The sequence below is a fragment of the Hoplias malabaricus genome, chromosome 15 (genome assembly GCF_029633855.1).
Source record: "Hoplias malabaricus isolate fHopMal1 chromosome 15, fHopMal1.hap1, whole genome shotgun sequence".
NCBI classification, from domain to species: Eukaryota; Metazoa; Chordata; class Actinopteri; order Characiformes; family Erythrinidae; genus Hoplias; species Hoplias malabaricus.
The window spans coordinates 18,628,654-18,651,672 of record NC_089814.1 but is presented as its reverse complement, the minus strand read 5'-3'; the positions used below and the strand labels follow the sequence as shown (position 1 = coordinate 18,651,672).

The following is a 23,019-nucleotide window of genomic DNA, read 5'->3' as shown; positions in this document are numbered from 1 at the left end:
AAGCCCTCATTATGTAGACTTTTTTCCCCTCATCACCACTTTGGTGCCCTTTTGATAAGCAAAAACTGGTCCATCAGGCAGCAATGGAAGGAAACACTTTTATAAGGCACTATAACTGGCACTATCCCCAAAGGAACAAACATCCCTATGACTAAGAGGATGTCATGGAGAACCATGCCCAATCACATGCTATCCTTTGAGAACTGCACTATGCAGGACTTGCACAAAGATAACAAAGACAAAATGAATGCCCACAAACAGCAGTACAAACGGAAGTGCATAAATTTTATGGGGCAATAAAAATCCCATATGGCCCCACAGAGTATACCTCATGAAAGACCAGGCACAAGTGGATTGCTGCCTAGAGTTTTCCAACCAATGGGTGAACCAATGTAACTCATTAAATCAGGTTATTAATGGGTGTATTTCAAGTTAAATTAGTGCTGTATCTTTGTCAGGTCCTTTATAAAATTATAAACAGCAGAAACCTAAAGGGAGATGTTATTGTAGTCATTTTCTCTGATCCAATAATCTTGCCACACAGGGAAATATAATGTCAAAGGATTTACAAAGATGCCTAATTTTATCCATCAGTTTTTAGCAGTAGATCATACATTTATATGCATAATAGGGGAGTGCGATACAGCCCTAAACTAATATCATGATATTTCAGGGTGTTTGGGCGATAATTTTTCAGTGTTTTGTTCATATTTTCAAGAATATTGTTAAGTTCCATATTACACTAATGCATCAAAATAAATGTAATATAAATATTAATCATATTAAATGCAATATATTTGATATATATATATTAATAACATTAAATGGCTTTATTTATTAAAAAGTTTTATTTTACTACACGTTTCAGTTTCAAATATAAAGAAATGATGAAAGAAATCAGTAAACATTTGTAAATAACAAAACATACACAGAATATTTGCTGTGCTGTGTCATTATCCAAACAAGTCAGAATATCACAATTATAATGATATTGACTTTTTTTTATTGTTTTTAAATTCCTAATACATAACATGCATAATAATGCTTATATTGCACATCCCACTGTCCACATAGCCTTTTAACTTTTTTCCCGAAGTAGAATTGATATTTGGTTTAAGTGCCTCTCTACAATATTATACAGCAAATCAGCAAATATCTTTCAGATGTGGAAAAAAACGTTTGATTAAACCAAGACCTGGACATCAACAAAACCGTATTCTGATTGTATTTTTTGCCAAACAAAACATGCAGTCTGCTTGCTAATCTTAGGGGACACAATCTGCTAAATGTGATCTATTTTGGATGAGCTATTAGTGACAGCACATGGGTCCCTCTTTGTGGCCTATTTATAGCAGTCATTTACTACTGTGTTCATTGTTGAAGCAATGATCTTTTTTGTCCTTGCAACTGTAGAGTTTGCAGCAAATAAAATGTGTTTTTTATTGCTTGTGCAGCACATTGCACAACATACAGCTGCAAGACCTAGGCTTGTGGGTTCGAAACCCACCCTGAGCCAGTGTCTGTGAGGAGTTTAGTGTGTTCTCTCTGTGTCAGCATGGGTTTCTGCTGGGTGCTCTGGTTTCCTCCCACGGATGCTGGGACATGTACTGGCTTTGCAGAAGTGTCTGTATGTGTGAGTGAGTGAAGCACTGTAATGGACTGGCACCCTATACAGGGTGTGTTCCTGCCTTGCACCCAGTGATTTTTGATATCAAAAATCACCCACCCTGGAGAGGGAATTATACAGAATTCAAACACCTTCCAGTAAGTAACCAGAAAATTACTGGAATTAAATGATCATATATTCTTATATTTGTCCAGCTTAGTCTTACCACAATGTTATATCTCACATACATTTAAAGAAATTAACATAATTGATTTGTTTTTAAATTAATTTGTTTTGTTCCTGTTAAGTTTGATAATACTAGTACTGGTGTAAATGAATATAAGCTTGTTTTGTTGATTAGAAACATTAATACACATTAATACATTAATGTGCTTAAATGTTAATGGGTTTCCTCTGGGTGCTTCAGTTTCATCGCACAGTCCAAAAAGACACATTGGTAGGTGGATTGGCGACTCAAAAGTGTCCATAGGTCTGTTTAAGTGAGTGTGTGTCACCCTGTGAAGGACTGGCGCTCCTCCAGGGTGTGTTCCCTGCCTTACCTTGCGCCTAGTGATTTCAGGTATGCCCCAGATCCACCGCGACCCTGAACTGGAAACCAGGTTACAGCAAATGAATGAATAAATAATATGTGGGGCTAACAGTATGCCAAACTCTGAATTCAATTTATTTTCCAATCAGAGGGTAGTCAAATTCTCTTGATTAGGTCTGGTCATTAATTAAGAGGCTATATATAGATTTTAAATGTATTTAAATAATTTTTACAAATATATCTTACAAATCGTGGGTTAACACTCAATTTGAATCTTCATCAATGATGTGTTTTTATTTTTATTTATTTAAGTATTTATTTTTAATATATCTACAACCCAATTTTTCAGCCAATTTAATGTCAGTGGCAATAATGCAGGTGCATGACGAGTGTTCTGATTTGCACTGGCAGTTGCAGTTATGTGGTGTTTTTTTTTTTGTTTGGCAAGCTTTTTTTGTTTGTTTGTTTTAAAGCAGTTTAACCAGCTGTACAATACGTCAATGTCTGTAGCATCTGAAAATAAATGTATATTCATGTTTCTTGTATGTATTTGTACTTATATAACATTACAGAGTTAATGTTGAATTAATATATTTTGCATCTCTGCTTTGTTAAGTAACCTAGCAGCTATGATGTGTTAATATCTATAAATAGAGCATGAAGCCACAATCAAATTCTCAGAGGCCCTATCAGTAACTGTATTAACTGGGTTTTAGAGCTTTCCTTTTACAATAGGCTTTGTCACTGGAGTCCACATGGCAGGCTGTTTGTGCTATTTTTATCATGGGACTACAGTAGGCTTTCTCTATTTTATAATTAGGAACATATCTCATTTGAAGCTGTGTTGAAAGAAGGGTATGACACTAAACCATTCATATTTTAAAGATGTTGGTAAGATATGAATATCCCTTTAAACAGTTTAGTTTGATTAAGTTATTTTTGATTTACTCATGTATAGCATATATATTAGTTTTGATCATTAAACCATGGCATGGTCTATTTAAATTATATTGTAAGGTTATATATTTTTAAGTTGGCTTGTTCCTAAATCTTAATGCCAAATTATCATTTGTTGAAACATACATGGCTCCTTGTTACTAATACAAAACAGAAGCACACAGAAAGTTTATTAATTTAATGTTTATTTTGTTTTTTACTTCTCTATCTCTCTCTCTCTCTCTCTCTCTCTCTCTCACTCTCTCAGAGCTGTGTCTGATCGACAAAGTCTTGTGTCAGGATGAGAATGCGGTGCTGAGTTTTGAGGCCATTCGTAGCATCCACAAAGACATGGATGATGATGCAGACGGAAGTGTGGATGTGACTGAGACTGATGAGGTGAGGACTTAAATATATCAGAATTATTATGTATAGAGTGCTCTTTGTTAGCATTGTTAACCATACTTAAAGAGCTATAAAGAAAGTGCTTGTTCACATTAACTAAATGTAAAGGTTTCGGTTAATTTTACAGCGTCCTTATTTGAGGTGTTTTATGTCTAAACATTATCTTACAAACCATTTAAGCACATCTCACCAAAGACTGTTATGTAATGTAATTTATAAGCGATTTTACTGGCCAGTTTGTATGATATCTGTGTCAATTCCTTCAGTTACAAACAACACAGATTCCACACTCAGTAACAATAACACCACAGTACAGTTTGGTTATTATATTACTGTCAGGAACCTTGAGGATTTACTATTACTAAGGAAGGTCCAGGTTCCAGAGGTATTTCTGACAGACTTTTACAAACTACAGACATTGGGTTTGTGCTGGATCAAAGTCACAGATCTCATCCCATGCTTAATCATTTTATTTGTGGGACTTCCTCTGGTAAATAAATCTAGCTTGAATTAGGCTTAAGTCATGCAAGTTAAGACTTGGACAAGGACCCGGATGTTAGTGCTGTAGTTTGACAACATTTTGACACCGTGTCACTTACATAACCCAAACCAAAAGTCCCTGTTGCGTGAGAACTGAACAGCTGCAGCCCTGCGTTTTGAGTAAATGCTCTAATCAGTGGGTGACCAAGGTTATGAATACTGAGCAACTCAGTTCTTGTATAAATCCTCTGCATGTTATGGGTTTCTTAATTATATATGTGGTATAGGGAAAATGTATACATTTTTATTTAGTCAGTCACTTTACTTCTCACTGCTCAGAGAATATTTCACTGGGTCAGGGACTGTGCCAGGAGACTGTGCTGTTTTTGTAACAGTCACGTAAGCACAGTATATTAAGAGCATTTGATCTTCTGCCAAATCCTGCATGATGTAAATAAAGTTCTTTTTTTTTTCCAGTTCAACAATTCTACTGAAGTCATATATGTATATGAGTTATCAGCTATAACATTAAAGCTAAAATATTAAAGAGACAGAACAATTGGATGCATTCAGTTTGTCAATGTTTTCTTGATGTATCCTACTGTGTAAGCAGGTTTTTAGAGCTGCATACACAGCTGACTGTTTTAACAGTTTCCTGGCTGATGCCCTAGTCATCATGAACTCTTGTGACTGGAAGTCCGTTAAGCTCACAACTCCCTGTGGGACATTCTGGGCCTGCAGAAGTGGAATACAAAATAACAAATGACAAAAGAGGAAAAAATATCTGAACTAAACGCAAGCTTGTTATATATTTGTTTTAGTAAGAAAATGCTGAAAACCATTTGGTATAAAGACATCATCAGAGCAACCTCTCTGTAGATTAAGTGTCTCCTTTTCTCATGCAGTTTCTTAGACAGGATCTGAAGTATCATGATCCCAAGGCGAAGCACAAGAGTTTCCATGGAGCCGACCTGCTGATCACTGTTGAGGACATGTGGAACACCTGGAGGGCCTCAGAAGGTTAGAATATCTAAAAAGCCTGTTATTTGATGACCGTATATAATATAAGTATAAGTACAGTATATTCATATAAGTATATATGAATTGATGTTATTGACTTTGATACCATGAGCCATGTATAGACCGACCAGGATGTTCCCTCTGCATAGTGGAGCATTAGAACATGTTGACAGATTCTAATCCCTTGGCCTCTTTAGGCACAAAAAAGATTGGCCCCAGAGTTATTAGAGTGAAAGTCGTGTCACAGTTTTTCTTTTTCCCACTGGGAAACGCGGCTAAAAGGACAGCACATTAAAAGTAATTGTATTCTAGTTTTAATGACTTGATGATCTGAAATCTGCAAACACAATACTATCACAGTGTGCAGCCCAGAAAGCTTAGTTTAAAAGGAACTGTAAGGAATAATTTGTCAAAATATTTCTCTTAGTGTATAACTGGAGCACAGGGCAGGTGGAAGAATGGCTCATTAACTACGTGGAGCTGTCACCGTATGTTGACTCCTTCAGGAAGAATGAAATCAGTGGGAAAGCCTTGCCCAGGTATGAGAGAGTACATATACACATGCACAAATAAGGATAGATTTGCTAAATCAAGCAACAAACAGTTTAGAGAACCTTGGCACATGTTAAAATGGGTAGTATCTACTTAGAAATTTCATGTCAGTGAACAGAGGTGCAACTTTTTAACTGATGTTTGACCAGCATAATACAAACCCCTGTTTTGCTGATATCCTGATTTTATAAAAGCTATGAATACATTGTTTGCTGTCACAACATAATAAAAATACAGACATTCCCAATCTCCCATGAATCACAAATGGGGGCGGGGGTGGAGGAAGGCATTTTTTTTTTGTCAGAGTGTGGATTCCTAACACTTGTAGTCAATTGCTACAGTCATAATTCAAATCTAAAACTTGTTTTGTGATGGTGGAGTATCTTAGCTCTTTACATAATGTAGGTATGTTTTTGAAGGACAAAGTTGAATCTGTTCATAGCAGTGGCTCCCCAGGAGCAGGATTAAGAAACACAGCTCGATATAACACTCATTAATTCTTTGGACGCTTAACTGAAGTGCCATTTTTCTAACTGAAGCATAGCATTAAACCTGGAGTGAACGTGTTTTTAAACAGTACAGTGTGTCCTTTCCTCATTACTCTCTGCTGTGTTTGTAGGCTGGCTGTGAAGAATGCCACACTGACGTTGTCTGTGCTGAAGATTCTGGACCGCAGTCATGCCCAGAAACTGCAGCTGAAAGCGCTGGACACAGTGCTTTTTGGGCCTCCACTGAGTAAGTGTTCTTATGCAGGTTTTAAGAAGAGAGATGAAAAGTGTGGAATCAATTCACATACATACATTAGTCAAAAATGTAGTCAGATAAGTTTAATAAGATTAAAATATTCTACAGCCTGATATGAAGAAGATTAAACAAACCATAAGAAATATTTGTTGTTTCAGCACCATGTAAATGTTTGTATTTTATGTGTTAAGGGAAGATTTCTCAGACTTCACATTTACATAGAATCCTAGCCTAAAAATTATTTCTAATAATATCCATCTCTGGAAAACTGGCCTAATGTATCCAAAGCTTTGTGGACCCCTGCTTATCTATTTCTCTTGAAATCAAGGGCATTGATAGGGATTTTATTTTGAGATCACAAATGTCACCCCAACTTATCCCAAATGATATTCAATGGTGCTCCATACATCCAGAGAACAACTGTTCCAGAGATCTGTGGTTAAGAGCCCTTATACCTCTCTAGCTTATCCTTGTCATCACGCATGGTGTGCTTTGGCTCATGGGCAGATGCTTCAGAGTATCCCATTTTGCACTTATCTATAGAAATCAGTGGTGTGTAATCAAGATTTACTAATCAGAGGATGTTTTTCAAACTAGTACTTAGACATTTTAGTGAAGCACAGTTGTTTTCTTATGCATATCCTTTTGGTTACCTGTAGTAGCCTATGGTGAGACTGTTGAAATGTAATAGATGGGGAAGAAATTCATGGACAAGGTCTTGTGGATTGTTTGGTTGAAGGAGAAATTTGCAGGTTAAGTCAGGCACATCCAGATTCTATTTTTGTGTGCAGAGAAAACACACTCAGTGATGTTTTTATATGTGAGTGAATATTTTTGGTATGTGTATGAAAATAGCCTGACTGTGCTGAGGGAGGGAGTGGGGTGGATGAGGGAATGCTTCACTGGCATCACTTGCTTCTGTGTGATGCTTCGTCACAGCTGGGTAAACACTTTGAGAGAGGGATGAAGTGAGTAATCAGAGAGAGAGAGAGGTGAAGGTTCATGAATGAAGGTAATGAGATGACCTCCTGTACTCTTTGGATGAATGAACACATTGTGGTGAATATATTACTAATAAGGTGACAAAATCAACTATATTTTCAGTGTAATTTATTTATAGTTCTCTTCCATTTGAATTTGACAGATACTCTTGGAATTGAGGAAAAAAATTAAAGATCATATGATTAATAATTTCTTTACATAAAATTTTAGCTTTGCTCAGACATTACACATACTTAAGAATTATGTCAGATATGAATGAAAGGGCAGTGTTGAGCCTGTGTTTTATGTTTTTTTCTCATGACCCATTTAAAATGTGATGGAAATGAAGAACCAGAATCCAGCACACCCCAGTGTTAAAAACTTATGCTGAAGCTTTCCACACTGATGAACAAAGCCCATTTACAAAAAAACAAGAATCTGTGATTTGTTAAGTGCCTGACAAAAGCACAAAGAATACATTTCTTAAATATACACACATTTAGGATTTGATGCCTGCAATACACTCTAAATATTAGGCACTCTAAATATAATGGCACATTTACCACAGTGTTATAGCATCTTTCATTTTAATTACAAAATTTGGAATTGAGGATAGAAATTTTTAAGAATTTGCATCATCTTGACACCAGCATATGTGTCTATAATCACCCAAAGTTCGTCTCCACATCTAGGGAAACTCCTCTTTTATGCAAATCCCCTGTGCTGTGTTCACTGATGCATCGCCATAACATGAGAGATGTTGGCTTTTGCACGTATTACTGCTTACATTCTGGACGGTGCCTTTCATCGTTAACACAGAATATACAACATTCATTTATCATGAAAACAGTCTGAAACATGGACTACAGCACATTTTTGTCTTTTGGACCATTTGACATAAGCTTGGGCCCAGAGAACTTGTTAGTGGTTCTGCATAGAATTTATACATGGCATTCTCCTTGCCTACTAATAGATTTTCAGGTTGTACTTCTTGATGCAGTGGTAGACTGTTAAATGACAACAGGCTTCTGAAGTAAACCATGTGCCTCTATTTATCACTGTAGCATGACTGTTTCTTATGAGGTGCCATCTTAAGGCTCAAAGGTCATGCTCATTCAGTATTTGTGTCCAGTCCTACCCTCCATGGACTGGTATTTCTCAAGGTTTCCTTAATTATTTCACAGTATATTACACTAAATGCTAAAAAGACATAAATTCTTGCAATTAAAAATCTAATGAAAATTAAATTGAAATTGAACTCTTTTACAATCCTCTCATGAATTTTGGCATAAAGGGCTTAGCAACAACATATTTTTACTTGCAACAATTTAGCCTTTGGTAGATGCTCCATTTGTACCTTATTATATTCGCCAATGTTTCAAAACCATGTGACATGTTTTTTCTATCAACTTTTGCCCCTGCCCCAACTTTTTTGGAGTTGCAGGCAAATTCATGCAAGTGGCTGACATTAGCCTAGATTAAAACATACTTAGCTTTTGTCAGTTTCCAGCCACTGGTAAAATATTCTGCATTATGTGATCTTGAAAATGTTAGTGCATTAAGCTTAGACAAGGGAACTGCTAACAGCTATCTAATGTTTCATACTGTGTGTCAGCTGTTAACATTAGCTATCTAACAACAGATCCAGTCGCCCAGTGCTATAGCTTACTGTGAGACATAGCTAACACTAGCAAGAGATAACTCCAAAAAAACTTCAGATTGCAAATGACGTTAATGGAATCAGACCTGTAATGCTCTGTAACACTAGTCACACCACATGTTTTCAGTGTCTTCAAGAAAACCAACAATAAAGAAAATTGCTTTTTAATGTACACACACACACACACACACACACACACACACACACACACATATATATATATATATATATAGGAAATTGCAATTTGTGACATAGTCGCATATTTTTGACATTTTATGTGACAATATCACAATTATAAATGTATGGGTATTTACAATACAAACACTCATTTTTATTTATGGAAAATATAACCTTACTAATTCATTATTTGCCAAAATATCGAAGCAAATAATGGCTAGAGAAATGTTCTTTTCAGTATTAACCTTTTGAAAATTAGTCAAAATAACGTTAAGAGAAAAAAATGTCCTTGTTAGAGATAAAGCTAAAGTAGGACACCAATAATAAGCATTGCTTAGGAGAAATAGTATAATAAAATACTTTATGCTTTTGTTGGAATAACAACCTATATGTAATTCGCATTATGCCTTTTTGCGTATGGTAATTACCCATACACTTATAATTGTGATATTGTTGCATAAAATGTCGAAAATATGCGACTATGTCACGAATTGCAGTGTCCTATGTATGTGACTATATCATGAGTAGGAGTGAGACCAGGTTGGCAATGGTCTCATACATTGGCAAACGCACATTTGTGTTGATCAGAAGTGGGGACAGATTTTGCACCAGTGCTACTCATATTTAACACATTGGGGTCTAAGAACAGTTTCTTAAACTTTGAATACATTTGATACCCATGGGTTTAATATCAAAATGTACCCGATAAAACTAAGCTCATGTCATTTCTGAACAAATTGTGGAAGGATACACTAGTCTAACATTAACACACAGTGTGAGGTATCATGTGTGTCTTGTGTGTCTCAACCCCTCATCATAGCCTCATAACTCATGATTTGAGTCATGTACTATCCCCTGAAAACATGGAATCAAAAGGACAGGCTTGACAGATTCAGGAAAAGTTTGAAACGGATTTATATGCATATTTCTATATTTTTGTTCCTAGACCTCAAGCTTTTTAATATCAGTTTTAAAATCAGTTATCCTGTTTATAAAATTTTGGATAAGGAAAAATATTTCTACCAGTAGCTTAACTGAATATGAAACCCAAACAGAATTTGTGCTTGAAGTTGTCTGTTTTGAAAATTTTTCATCTGAGAAAATGGGTCATTGTGTGCTCTGTCCTGTTGGGCAGGACATGGACAGTTTGACTACAGACGGAAATAGCATGAACTTATCTGTCCATCTAAACTCCACCTTACACAACGACAGGAAAACCAACTATATACATATGCTATTGACTGCTTTGGCCAGTCGACATCCATAAAATTTGAAGAGAATGAGGAAATATGCAGGGTATTGCTATTGTGTATTTAATGTAATTTTAGTAATACAGAACTTGAGCATTATTCCTAAAATTCCTCAAAATTTTAGAAGGACAACTAAATATATACAACATCATAATGCAAATTGCTAGCATCATACAAATGATCTTTTTTATTGATGAAGCTTTATCACATGATTATATATACCAAACAATAAAAACAGTTCAATTATTATATATTTTTTAGTCATTACCAGTCCCACCACTTGGCTAGCTAGCTAGCTTCACTACCTCAAACCTAGCTATCAAGCTGAGGATCTGAGGGAAAAAAATAATTGTGAAATTGTTAAATTCATGGCTGTATCCCTTAATACCAACAATTTTATCTATGCAGGCCACGTGCAAATTAATTCTCTATAGGAAATATATCTGTCAAAATATATTTATTGTCCTGTTGAATATGAATTTCATCACTGACCATTTTCACCTAAACTGTCATAACATGGAGGCTATGTTTGGTACTAAGCATTAAAATGACTCTAGCCATGTCTTTCTTTAACAGTGAGCAGACACAGCTACTTGAAGGACTTCATTCTGGTCTTATCCATTGTCATTGGGGCGGCTGGGTGCTGGTTTGCTTACATTCAGAATCGCAGCTCAAAGGACCACATGGGCAAGATGATGAAAGATCTTGAGGGTCTGCAGAGAGCAGAGCACAGCCTCCTTGAACTGCAGCAGAAGTGAGTTTTTCTGGTAAAATGAAAGTCTGCCTCAACTGCACTATGTAGGTTTGGGGATTTGTAGTCTACTAGTGAGTATATGTAAATGCACATTCAGCATTTGTCAGTTGTGTGATGCTGCCCTTAACTAATTAAACTAGCCAAGTGTCATTGCCAATTCACTATATGCTGCCATGCTCAACAAGCAACTTGTAGCAGATGGATGTAACCAGTGTTGTGCCAGTTCACATTTAAAATGAACTAGGTAAATGTTCAGCTCATACTTTTTAAAATAAACTACTTGATGTTCATAGTTCAAAATTTAAAAAAATGAACTAGTTCACATTCATTTGGATTTTTTCCCCTCAAAAATAGACTGCAATTCTTTTTTCAGTGGAACCCCTTTCTACCCATCCATCACCAACCCAAAATTATTGCTACTCCCAAAATAAATGTTATCATATACCACACTTACTAACAATGGTGTATACCAGTGTTGACATTGAGAATTTAACACTGAAACAATGTATCATATTATGCTGGCAATGAGAAAGTATTTTATTTAGACAACATTAACTTATGCAGCAGTTAAATACAACAACATGGATTTATGAACTGGAAATCTGTATATCCCTTACTGTGACTTCAATAATTTGCATGTATTGCACAATCGTTCAGTTCAGCATTTACAAAAAATATGAGTGTTCAATAAACGCCGTACATTAAACATGTCCATACACAACATTGGATGTAACGTTAGCAGTCTAACCCGTCAATCCATCAATTGTCTGTAACCGCTTAACCAGTTCAGGCTCACAGTGGGTCTGGAGCTTACCCAGAATCACTGGGCGCAAGGCACCCTGACACTGGGAACACACCCTGGAGGGAGCAGCAGTCCTTCACAGGGCAACACACACTCTCACATTCACTCACACACTCGCACCTATGGACATTTTTTTTTGAGTGGACAATCCACCTACCAACTTGTGTTTTTGGACCGTGGGAGGAAACCAGAGCACCCAGAGGAAACCCACGCGGACATAGGGAGAACAAACCAAACTCCTCACAGACAGTCACCCAAAACAGGACTCCACAACCGCAGATCCCTGGGGCTGTATGACAGCAACACTACCTGTTGTGCCACTGTGCCACCGCCGTCTAACCCAGTGATTCTTAATAGTTGTAGAGTTCTTGTGTGGACAGGGAATCAATCCTGCAGTACCAGCAATGTTAGCTATGCTTCTCATGAGCATCCAGGCCTTCTATCTGGAAATGGTATACAGCTCTCTGTTACACGTACATCCAATCCATCCTATTAGAATAACTTTTTAAACCTGGGTTTGGCCTTTAAACATATATGATGTTGTCCTTACAACCTATGATAGACCTATAAGTCGCCAGATCCTTTGAATTAGGCCAAGTTGACCAGGACCTTTTCCGCCCAAGTATTCATCAAAAACACATCTGTTGACAATTTTTTAAAAAAGGAAATTATATTTTTACAGAGAGCAGACATTAACAAAAATTCACCAGAGTTCACCATGTGTGAAACAATAGGATTCATTTTAAACAAAAGGGATAATGGAATAATTTCTACTGTCAGCTGACATTCAGCACTATATATGCTGCCATAAAGCCGCAGCCTGGTATTTGTTAACAAAAAATAAACAAAAAACATAAGAAACCCACCAAACAAAATATTCTGTTCATCAGTGTATCTAATGCAACAATGGGTGCAAGTAATTTGCAGGTGGGAGTAGGTTTGCCCTCTGTGGAATTAGTATACTGTAGGCAGTGTCCTTCACTACCCCTGTATCGTATTGTGTGACACTTTTAGAATGCGTCATAAGCGCACCCCTGTGATGCAGTGAAATGTCGTGGCATTATTATCTGCCCTCTGCTGCCTTTGCACACCTGCCACAAACTTTGGAACACTCACTCAAAAATCACATTACACTGTACCATAATCCCAGTGAATAAAAAGTACTGTGTCTAGAATTTCTGGCGTCTCTCTCCAGTTAACACACACACACACACACACACACTCCCATACATACTTACACACTATCTCAGATGTACAGCTGAATTCTTCTGGGGGCAGTTGGTTTTATATGTACGGCTGTTGCTAATAAGATTATTTTCTAAAGGTCCCACATGCTTCACACCAACCACAAATGCACCCTCTAAAATAAGTCACAGAGTTATAAGAAACTCAGAGACACACTTTTTTTTTTTTTTTTTTTTTTTTTTTTTTTTTGTGAACGTGTGTTCATTTCCTTGCAGTTTCACAAAGTCCAGTGCAGATAGAAGCAGTGGATTCTGGCTGGGCAATGTAAGCCTGCTTCAAAAGTCCTTAAATGGCAAAAAGGACAGGCAGCTCTCCAGTGAATCAGCTCTGTTTGTTTCAGACAATCGTGCAGTCTTCAAATTGTTTTACTGCTTGTCGTCTCCAGCTGGAAATTTTAGCAGTGTCGGAGCACAAAGCTGGGCTAAGCCTTTTATCACAGGTCACAGGTCCTTTAAAATCTATGATTTGAACATGCCTTTTCTCAGAAGGGCTCTAATTTAAACTCCTGTCCTTATAGGGTACACAGCTCCTCTCCACTACACCAGCGTACTGTACAATCTCAGTTCCGTTTGTAGTGCTCTTTTTCCTGTTAGCCATTTGTTTTATCTTACATAATGTTCACTGTGAAAGAACATTTTGACACATATTGAAATTTTGACATACGTAGAGCTGTGACTATTCATTATCTTAATGACTTATCTACTGATAATATGTAATTGGCTAATGTGCAGATTATTTTGACACTAATTTAGAATTTTACGTGAGGGTAGCAAACTATACATAATATTGAAAATCCAGAATATCCAGAAAATCCAAATTGGTAAAGTAAATATATTGGCTAAAATGTATAAAAAATGATTTGTCTATAAGACTATATTGACTAACTGGGACTCTTTAAGACATAATATAAACCACTGTAACACTTTTTTTTTTTTTACAGCAGTTATCATAAGGCTATGTAACATCTGTGTATTAAACATTTGTAAAAGTTTATTCCAGTAGATGTCTGTCATTAAAAAGAAGGATTTTGTTCATTTTGTCAGCTCAGGGTCAGGGGACAAATCTTTTTTTCTGACACTGGGTTGTGTCACAAAACCTGGGCTTATGTAAATGTAATATTTCCATATGAACACTGCCTTACTAAATGGCAGGGGTAAGACTCATCTAAACCACACAATATGCTCCTCTTTATTTGTCTTCTATATTGAAGCAGGACATCACAGTCCCACATTTTCTGGAAACTGTTAATCACTAATTCCATTGAACTAGTTGGACACTGTTGTGGCATGTCTCTAACTACCCTTCAGGCCTAGGCCTATAAATCCTAGTTGGAACACAGTACTGACCACTCACTCTCAATATGACCTTCACCCAGACAGACTGCTGGGTGGAAGATTTTGTGGTTTGTGTGTGAATAATTTCAGTTGCTTGCTCTCTCAGTTCACCAGCTCTCTTCCGTACTTGGTTCCCTTACCCCCGCTCTCTTTTTCTCACTGTCTTTGTCTCTATCCCTCTGTGTGTAAAACTTGGCCTTGTCTACTGCCATATCAGTGTCAATATGATTAATACCTCACTTCCTGTTCACTCTGGGACTGCAGCAGTGCTGTAAGATGGCTGCCCAAGAACAGCTAATTATTCCTTATATTGTTGTTTCAATTCTTTTTGACACCTACCACAAGAAGTGACCTTGCGTACCTGAAACTTTGGTGAAATCCATCATGGTCTGTTATTTAGAAGGCTATAAATGGCTCCCATGTACATAAGAATAACAAAACCACTATTGCTGTTACTTGCAAAACTACCAGTCGGATGTGGCTAGAGTGCATTTTTTAATCCAGGTTCTCTCAAGTTTGAATGGTAGGAGTTAATCTACTGGGTAGCTGCAGAGAGCAAGTCACCTCTTGTTTAGACAACGCTCTTCTGCTCTCTTTCACATCCTCACATCCCAGTGAGAAGAGGAAATTCTGTAGAGTTTGTTTACTATATATCTTGTAGCTCCCATAATGCAAAAGCTGACAACTATTTGCTGCAGTTTTCACTAACTCCCCCTGCTGGTAGACTTAAGAACTACAGTCAGTTACTTGCATAGCTATTTACTATAAATCCTGTCATAAACAAATATGTAGATGAACTTTTATATTATAAGTGCATATCAGTTTTCTGTTTCATCTCAGATTGCTTACTTTCAAGCCTTGATCCTGTGAAAGTTGCTGTACTCTATGGTCTTTTTCAAGTCTCAGAAATAATGGTGGTTAGCACAGAATCATTTCCTTGGCTGTAATTTTGCAAGTTAACTCACATATGGTGTCTGAAATTTAAATTTCAAATAACAAATAGTGAGTAGCTCTGGATATAAAACATCTACTAAATGCTGTAAATGTAAATAAAATATCTTCAATTTTTGACTGTGGTATGTGGACATTTATTTATATTGTGTTTATAGTTACACATATAGTGTCTTTCTAAACACATAAGAATGCTTAACAAGCAACACTGCACAGAATGCTATTTTTATACATTTAACACTCAGTCAATACACACTGTCAAGAAGTGGCAGCCAAAAGCACAAAGTGTACTCTCAACCAGGAACAACCATCCACTTGGAGGACTGCATTTGTATAAATTAATTTAGGTATTACTATAGTAAACTGTTCATTTAATTCTAATTATTAGCAAAAGCAGCCATCCTTCTGAATGGTACCTTTCTCTTAAAAACCTTCGGTCAAATATTTGTGTCAAGTTGTGCTGTTTTCAATAGATGTTGACAGAAAAACAATAATTTACAGCACTGAATGGCATATTTTAATCTCTCTCACTTTCTGATTTTGGTTTTGTTTTGTTTGTGTGTGTGTGTATGTGTAGGTTGCAAAGAGCACAGGATGAGCATCGCTCAGTAGAAGTAGAGAAGGTGAATTTGGAGCAGAAGCTTAGAGATGAGATTGATTTGGCTAAGCAGGAGGCTCAGAGACTGCGAGAGCTCCGTGAGGGCACCGAGAATGAACTGAGCCGCCAGAAATACGCTGAAGAGGAACTGGTGCAGGTAACATACAGATGTTTTAATCAGAGCTGTCAACCAATAAAAAAGAACTAGTCATGGTTAATCACATTTTTGTTATTTGCTTACATCTATATAATACATTATTCATATCAGTATATGCAGTCGGTGCTTCCAAAAGGATTGTAGCTTTTTACTGTTAGTCACACATCTCTTGGTTTCCTGTTACAGTGGAGGCTCTCAAGGAGAAACAATCTCTTTGCTAATGGTTTTGTTAGTTTGGTGCTTAGAGATATATTCATGTGTCTTTTGTCTTGGAAATTCTTAAGGTATTGTTTTAAAACCTTATTTGAACATATTAGCTACAGGGTGATTTTACCAACATAGTGTAAGATGTTTGACTTCAGCCTGGGTTGTTTGACCCATGCATATTAGCATGTGGCTTTTTACATTGTCAGAACATAAAACTATATATAAAGTAAGTCCTATATGTGACACCTGTATTACTTATGGTTACCTATATCACAAATTCGATATTCTACATATAATAAGAATCTTTCATTCTGTAACCCAAAATGTGCCTTTCAGTTTCAAAAACATATTGTTTATCCTAACACTAGTTTAGAATTATTTTTCTGTGGTTTTCTTACAAATTCAGGGCATGCAGTTAAATGAACAAACATATAAACGTGTTTGTTGTAGGTGCGCACTGCTCTGAAAAAGGCAGAAAAAGAGCTGGAATCAAGGAGATCCTGGTCTCCTCCTGAACCTCTGCAGAAGTGGCTACAGCTCACACATGAGGTGGAGGTGCAATACTACAACATAAAGAAGCAGAGTGCTGAAAGACAGCTGCTGGTGGCTAAAGAAGGGGTAAGACCTTCAAAGAAGTAACAGTGTTCAAACACATTTAATTTGTCTCACCTATAAATGTAATAATACTTCTGTGGTTTTATTGTGTCATTAGGCAGAAAAGATTAAGAAGAAGAGAGGTACACTCTTTGGAACATTTCACGTGGCTCACAGCTCATCACTGGACGATGTTGATCACAAAATTTTGTCAGCCAAGTGAGTACAAGTGAGCATGCATTCTAAAAGTGGATGCCACCCGGTGTACTACAACATCCGCAAAGTATTACACAGACGTGCATTCTTCATGCACATGTACTGTTTAGTCAGTTTTTTTTGGGTATATAACACACACGTTAGCAGTGCAGCACAGAGTCCTTAACTAATGAAGTGGCTATTGAAATTATTTCACTATGGTTTGTACTGTATCGCTTTCTTAAACACTTTGGATTTAGAACTCACACTGAGCATTGTGTTTTCAGCAAATTAGCAGTTGCAGCCAAGGCCTTGACATCAGAGGGTCGCCGGTTCATTTCCTGGGACTGGCAAGGGAAAATTAATTAATGGCTAACGTGCCCTTGAGCAAGGCACCTAACCCCCAAACGGTGCCAAGGTGGTTGGCAGCCCCCTGCTCTGGTTGTGTGTTTGTTTACTGCCCCTAGTGTTTGTGAAGAATTGCTTACTATTTTTTTATTGTGTGTTTACTGCTTCAGATGGTTCAAATGCAGCAGAGCGATTTCCCTAAGGGGATCTATTTATTTTTTTATTGATTGATTGATTGTCATTTTCTCTCTGTGTAACAGACAGGCTCTGGGAGAAGTTACAGCAGCTTTGAGAGAGAAGCTCTTTCGCTGGCAGCAGATCGAGTCTCTTACCAGTTTGAACATTGTGAATAATCCAGGCATGTCCTCTCTGGCCTCTGCACTCAACCTAGACCCTGCCTTCCTGGGAATCCATCCTGCCACTCCACAAAACCTGCTGCTCTCCGATGATCTGGATGACATGGATGAAGACATACTGTCTCCTGGAACCCTGCGCTGTGAGTAAACACCACACTTCCCTTTATACCATATTTGTAAATGAACTCTCAAATAAAAATCGTATCCAGACAATTTTCATCTTGCTTTCAGTCAAGTCTTTTCTCTCTTAGTTTTTGTCCTGGAACTATGAGGCTAATACAGCTAACAAGCAATGGAAGCTTATACCTCACCATGTAGAATCATGTAAAATAAAATAAAAAAGAAGTGTGCAGAATTAGAATAATCTCAACACTGTTGTTCAGGTAGCAGGTAAAATAACGGGCAATGTGTTAACTCTCCTACTTGACATATTCCTATGTCATGTTACTCAGAAAGCGAGGATGATACTGAGATTTTTAGACCATCCTTTAATTTATGAATGTCAGCTTCTTACTTCTAGATAAAGTTTGCTAAAGTTTAAAGAATATATATATATTTTTTTCCTAAGGCTATAGAGTTATTATAGGGTTATTAAAGAGATTGATGTTTTTAATTGTTTATGTGGTGTGTGTTGCATTGCTTGGGGATGTTGTTTGTGTTTTTATTTTGTATTATATGTTTATTGCAAAAAAAATAATAATGTACTCGTGGGGAAAATAAAGGAACTGAACTGAACTGAACTAAACTGCATGCCAAATCATCACCCATATGCTCCTGTGGTTGAATAATTTTAAAAGGATTTTAATGGTTTCCATTCAAGCCACAAGTCTTAGCAATTCATGTAAGGATTCATTTTATTTTACATTTTTATAGATAATATTATGCCTTACAGTGTCACAAGCCACATAAACACATGTTTTCTAGATTACTTAACAAATTGATGTGGTTTGTGGTAAGTGTGTTATGACCTCAGGCATGTCTTGGCTGGTCAGCTAAATATGGGGTAAATTGTGGAACTTAGATTTTCTTTGCCTGAACACATCACATTTTGGTGAAAACTTGAAAATGGTCTGAATTTGAATTCATCTATAGCAGTTGGGCATCCTAGGTCAAAGGTTTCAGGGAAATGTGGTGTTTAAAAAGCTATAATCTCACTGACTGATGTCTGCAGATGCTGCTTGGCAAATGGACCGGCGGGTGAGCGACCTTTGGCCTGTGGCCTCTGAGAGCCAGTCCCTCTGGAAGCATTCTGGTTGGCATCGACCTCTTTATTTTCTAAGACAGTCATAGCAGCTTCCTCTGTGATCCTCTTCTTGCCCTCTAATAGATGTTCTTCCTTGTCTGCCTCTGTTGAAAATGCACTACTAACCCATAAGCAGAAAACTGGATATTGGAGTATTGGTGTTTTATTCTTTTCATCAAATTCATTTAAGCGTGTCCTGAAGTGATTTATGAGATATATAGATATGAGCCTTGGGCTAGAATTCATAAATAGTATTTTCCTTACCTCTGATGGTTATATAGCCAAGATTCACTTCTACTTAATTTTATATACTCATGGATTCATTCGTTATGGGTTCTTTCCAAGACTGCATGTTCTGTCAAACTAAAGTGATTTTGCAGGAACATGTTGAGTTTAAGACAGAAAAAGTAGTACTTGGCCTAGTATTTTTCCATTCCAAGTTATCAAAATCCTGAAATATCTCATAAAATAGACCAATATGGATTTTTTTATTTTATTAATATATCAATTCTCTGACAAATACTAATCAAAACTTGTTCTTTGTCCTCAGCTGTGCTTTGTTAATTGTTATATGATTCACTAATTCAACAGATGCCTTCATGTTTTTTCTTTCTACACAATGAACTACAGAGTCCTTCTGACAAGTCAGGACACTAACTTTTGATGTTATCATTACAACTAACCTGTAGACGAGCAGCAGTTCACTGAGGACAGCAGGACTTTATCTGGCTGTAAAAGAAAAAATACAACATTTCACTCTCGTGTTTGTGTTTGCATTTCTGTGCACATTTCAAATCCACTGAATTCTGTAAATGACCAGTTTGAATGTTTCAGTCTTGTGCTTTGGTGTTGCTGCTGGATACCGCTGTCTTTCTCTTGCATACAGATTGTGGCACTTCCTGTTCATCGTCAGCCTTCTTCCTGTAATGTTTCTGTTTTCACTCACCAGCCACAGTGTGATTCAGTGTCATTGCTACTTCTTGGCTGTGTCTCTAGCAGTGATATTTGTGTCTTACAGTGAGATGGTCAAAGTTCACTTACAGCAAAGTTGTAATGTACAAATATTTACACATTATGTCTCATATCAAGGAGCCAAGTGTCCTAATAACCAAAAACAGGCAGTATATTTTCATGTGGGCGTAACGTCCAGTAATTTTAATAGAACTTTGCTGTTTAACTATTTGACTCTCAGTGGTCAAATGTGATTATGCATGTTCTCAATAGCAAATAAACAGCACAGATGTCTTTAATAACTTGAAAATTCTTACGATGATAACTTCCCAATAAGAACACATATAAAATCTGATCTTTCTGTTCTTATTTAATGCTACAATGTTTCCATTCTAGGCATTACTAGTATTTTCATCAGGATTTTCACCAGTGTCAGCTGATTTTATTGGGAAAACATTATATTGATTGGGCCCTACCGAGCAGTGCCTCAGTAAACTGTTTCTCTGTGTGTGTGATCCTCTGCAGCTCCCAGTCTGATGTCCCTGAGGCCGCGCCTTGGAGACCCCACGCTGACCCTCAGCTCTCAGAGGTTGGTAGATGGGGGTCAGGGGGAAGAAGGACCCCAGTGTGCTTCTCGGCCCCCCAGTCGCACATATGCACGGCAGGCTCGCAGTCACTCTATTGGCCACCTGGAGCTCAGGCCAATGCCCTCTTTGTGCTCCTCCCTCTCTCACCCCTCTATCTTCTGCACTCCTGCCCCTTCTCTCCTGCAGTCTCTCTCCCAATCCTCAAGCTCTAGGTTCTCCGGGCTACTGTTTCGCTCCTCCTACTGCCAGTCTGTGGAGGCAGTGTCGGGCCTTCCCCCTGCTGGGTTCAGTGCTGCAGGTCCCCAAAAGAGAGCCGGCAGTATCGGGTACCTCTCACTCCCTCTGCATAATGAGAGTGGAGCTAAAAACTGCTGATTAATATTTTATTTTAACAAGAATTATGCAAACCATTTTATTGCTATAAATAACCTGCATTATTGATACTTTTAAAATAAAAAATTTTGCTTTGCTCTTCCCCAATCCAGAGCATTAACCCAATTCAGATTGTTTTAGAATGCCTAATTTCAGTGTTGTGTTCTTTAGTGTAAACTTTACTGTATGGTGAACACCACCTCAAAATATCAGAATGATCTTGTTTTACATTCTTCAAAGCATATTTCAAAAATTTCTTTCAATTCTTCCAGCTAAATATTTTTTGCCCTCCAATCCACAGATATAAAAATATATTCTATTTAATAATAATAATGTTATTATTATTATTATTATTACTATTACTATTACTGGGCGGCACGGTGGCGCAGCAGGTAGTGTCGCAGTCACACAGCTCCAGGGGCCTGGAGGTTGTGGGTTCGATTCCCGCTCCGGGTGACTGTCTGTGAGGAGTTGGTGTGTTCTCCTCGTGTCCGCGTGGGTTTCCTCCGGGTACTCCGGTTTCCTCCCACAGTCCAAAAACACACGTTGCAGGTGGATTGGTGACTCGAAAGTGTCCGTAGGTGTGAGTGTGTGAGTGAATGTGTGTGTGTCTGTGTTGCCCTGTGAAGGACTGGCGCCCCCTCCAGGGTGTATTCCCGCCTTGCGCCCGATGATTCCAGGTAGGCTCTGGACCCCCGCGACCCTAAATTGGATAAGCGGTTACAGATAATGGATGGATGGATGGATTACTATTACTATTGTTATCATTATTACAACAACTTCTAAGAGTGTTATGCATTTTAAATGATATTTCAGTACACATTTGGAATAAGACTACCTTTTATAAAGGCTTTAAAATCTATTTATTAATGGGGATTAATTAGATTGTAAACACATTAAAAGTGATTAATTCACATTTACCATTACAGCATTTAGCAGACACTTTTATCCAGAGCAGCACATATAAGTGCTTAGTGTTCGGACAGAATGTGTATCCTAGTTAGTAAAATAGGTACAAGTTTAAACTCCCGCTGAGCTCAAACGCTGCCAGATCAAGGACCAGTGCTGAAACCAGATACTTACCTTATTTTGTCTTCTTCATTTTTCACAGTTAAACAAACAGAAGTTTCCTTTTCTATCTATCACAAAGATTAATTAAGTAGGTGGTAAGCACCTTATAAATGATTAATAATCATTTGTAATATATAGAATGGGAAACAAATTTTTAACATTTATAAACCATTTATAAGGGTAACCTTAAGGTGGTAACTTTAATCTGTGTGAAATTTCCCATTGCTAATGTCATTTCATGTAAACTAACTGAGAGCACATCTGGTCACATTATTGATTACGCAGGGTAAAAAAAAAAAAAACATATCTTGAGTATACAGCAATTAGTACACAAACCCTAACTCTAAATACATATCTTCAGTACACAAAATATTTTTTCAACTAGAAAAACACTAGGTAACTAAAGTAAGTAGATTTCTGGCAAATCTATAATGGATTAATTTAGGATTACAAGCCGTGGTAGTATGGGTTTCACATAGTGAAATCTGAGTTTAACACAATCTGTATATGTATGTTTTTCTCTTATTTTCAACATATAAAAAGCTTTATAAAATGCACTTTGTGGGTGGAGAGGAAATAAGGCAGTTGCTACTCTGATACACAAGATGGTACTGTTTGACTTTTATGCAGTAAACAGGAAGAGAGGAAGTTTCTTGAGGTGTACACACATGGGCCTTATTGGCCTTCTCTAGATACTCTGTTGTTATTCTGTTCTCTCACTAGTACCTTCTACCTACATTTTTAATTCTTGATTACATACTAGTAAAATATGATTTTAGATTTTATGCAAGCTTAATTCACACACTTTCTCCAAGTCTTTAAATTGAGACTTCTCAAACTTTACTTGCTTGGCTTGCATTTTGCCAGTACTAACCCTAAAGCAGTGGTTCCCA

At 37.2% G+C, this 23,019-nt stretch overlaps 1 protein-coding gene across 4 annotated transcripts in view; it reads left to right on the top strand.

Moving 5' to 3' along the window:
• Positions 1–23,019, top strand: part of stim1b (stromal interaction molecule 1b) — a 31,739-nt gene that overhangs the window by 5,993 nt on the left and 2,727 nt on the right. The window contains exons 3-13 of one of the 4 annotated variants that reach the window (XM_066645661.1): positions 3,361–3,491; positions 4,883–4,997; positions 5,425–5,536; positions 6,169–6,284; positions 10,938–11,115; positions 16,025–16,202; positions 16,860–17,027; positions 17,122–17,222; positions 17,807–18,042; positions 19,074–19,154; positions 20,622–21,009. In XM_066645661.1, the coding sequence (XP_066501758.1) occupies positions 3,361–3,491; positions 4,883–4,997; positions 5,425–5,536; positions 6,169–6,284; positions 10,938–11,115; positions 16,025–16,202; positions 16,860–17,027; positions 17,122–17,222; positions 17,807–18,042; positions 19,074–19,154; positions 20,622–21,009 (1,804 nt within the window). The remainder of the gene's footprint in view (positions 1–3,360; positions 3,492–4,882; positions 4,998–5,424; positions 5,537–6,168; positions 6,285–10,937; positions 11,116–16,024; positions 16,203–16,859; positions 17,028–17,121; positions 17,223–17,806; positions 18,043–19,073; positions 19,155–20,621; positions 21,010–23,019) is intronic. The other 3 variants (XM_066645664.1, XM_066645662.1, XM_066645663.1) reach the window with 3 other exon arrangements.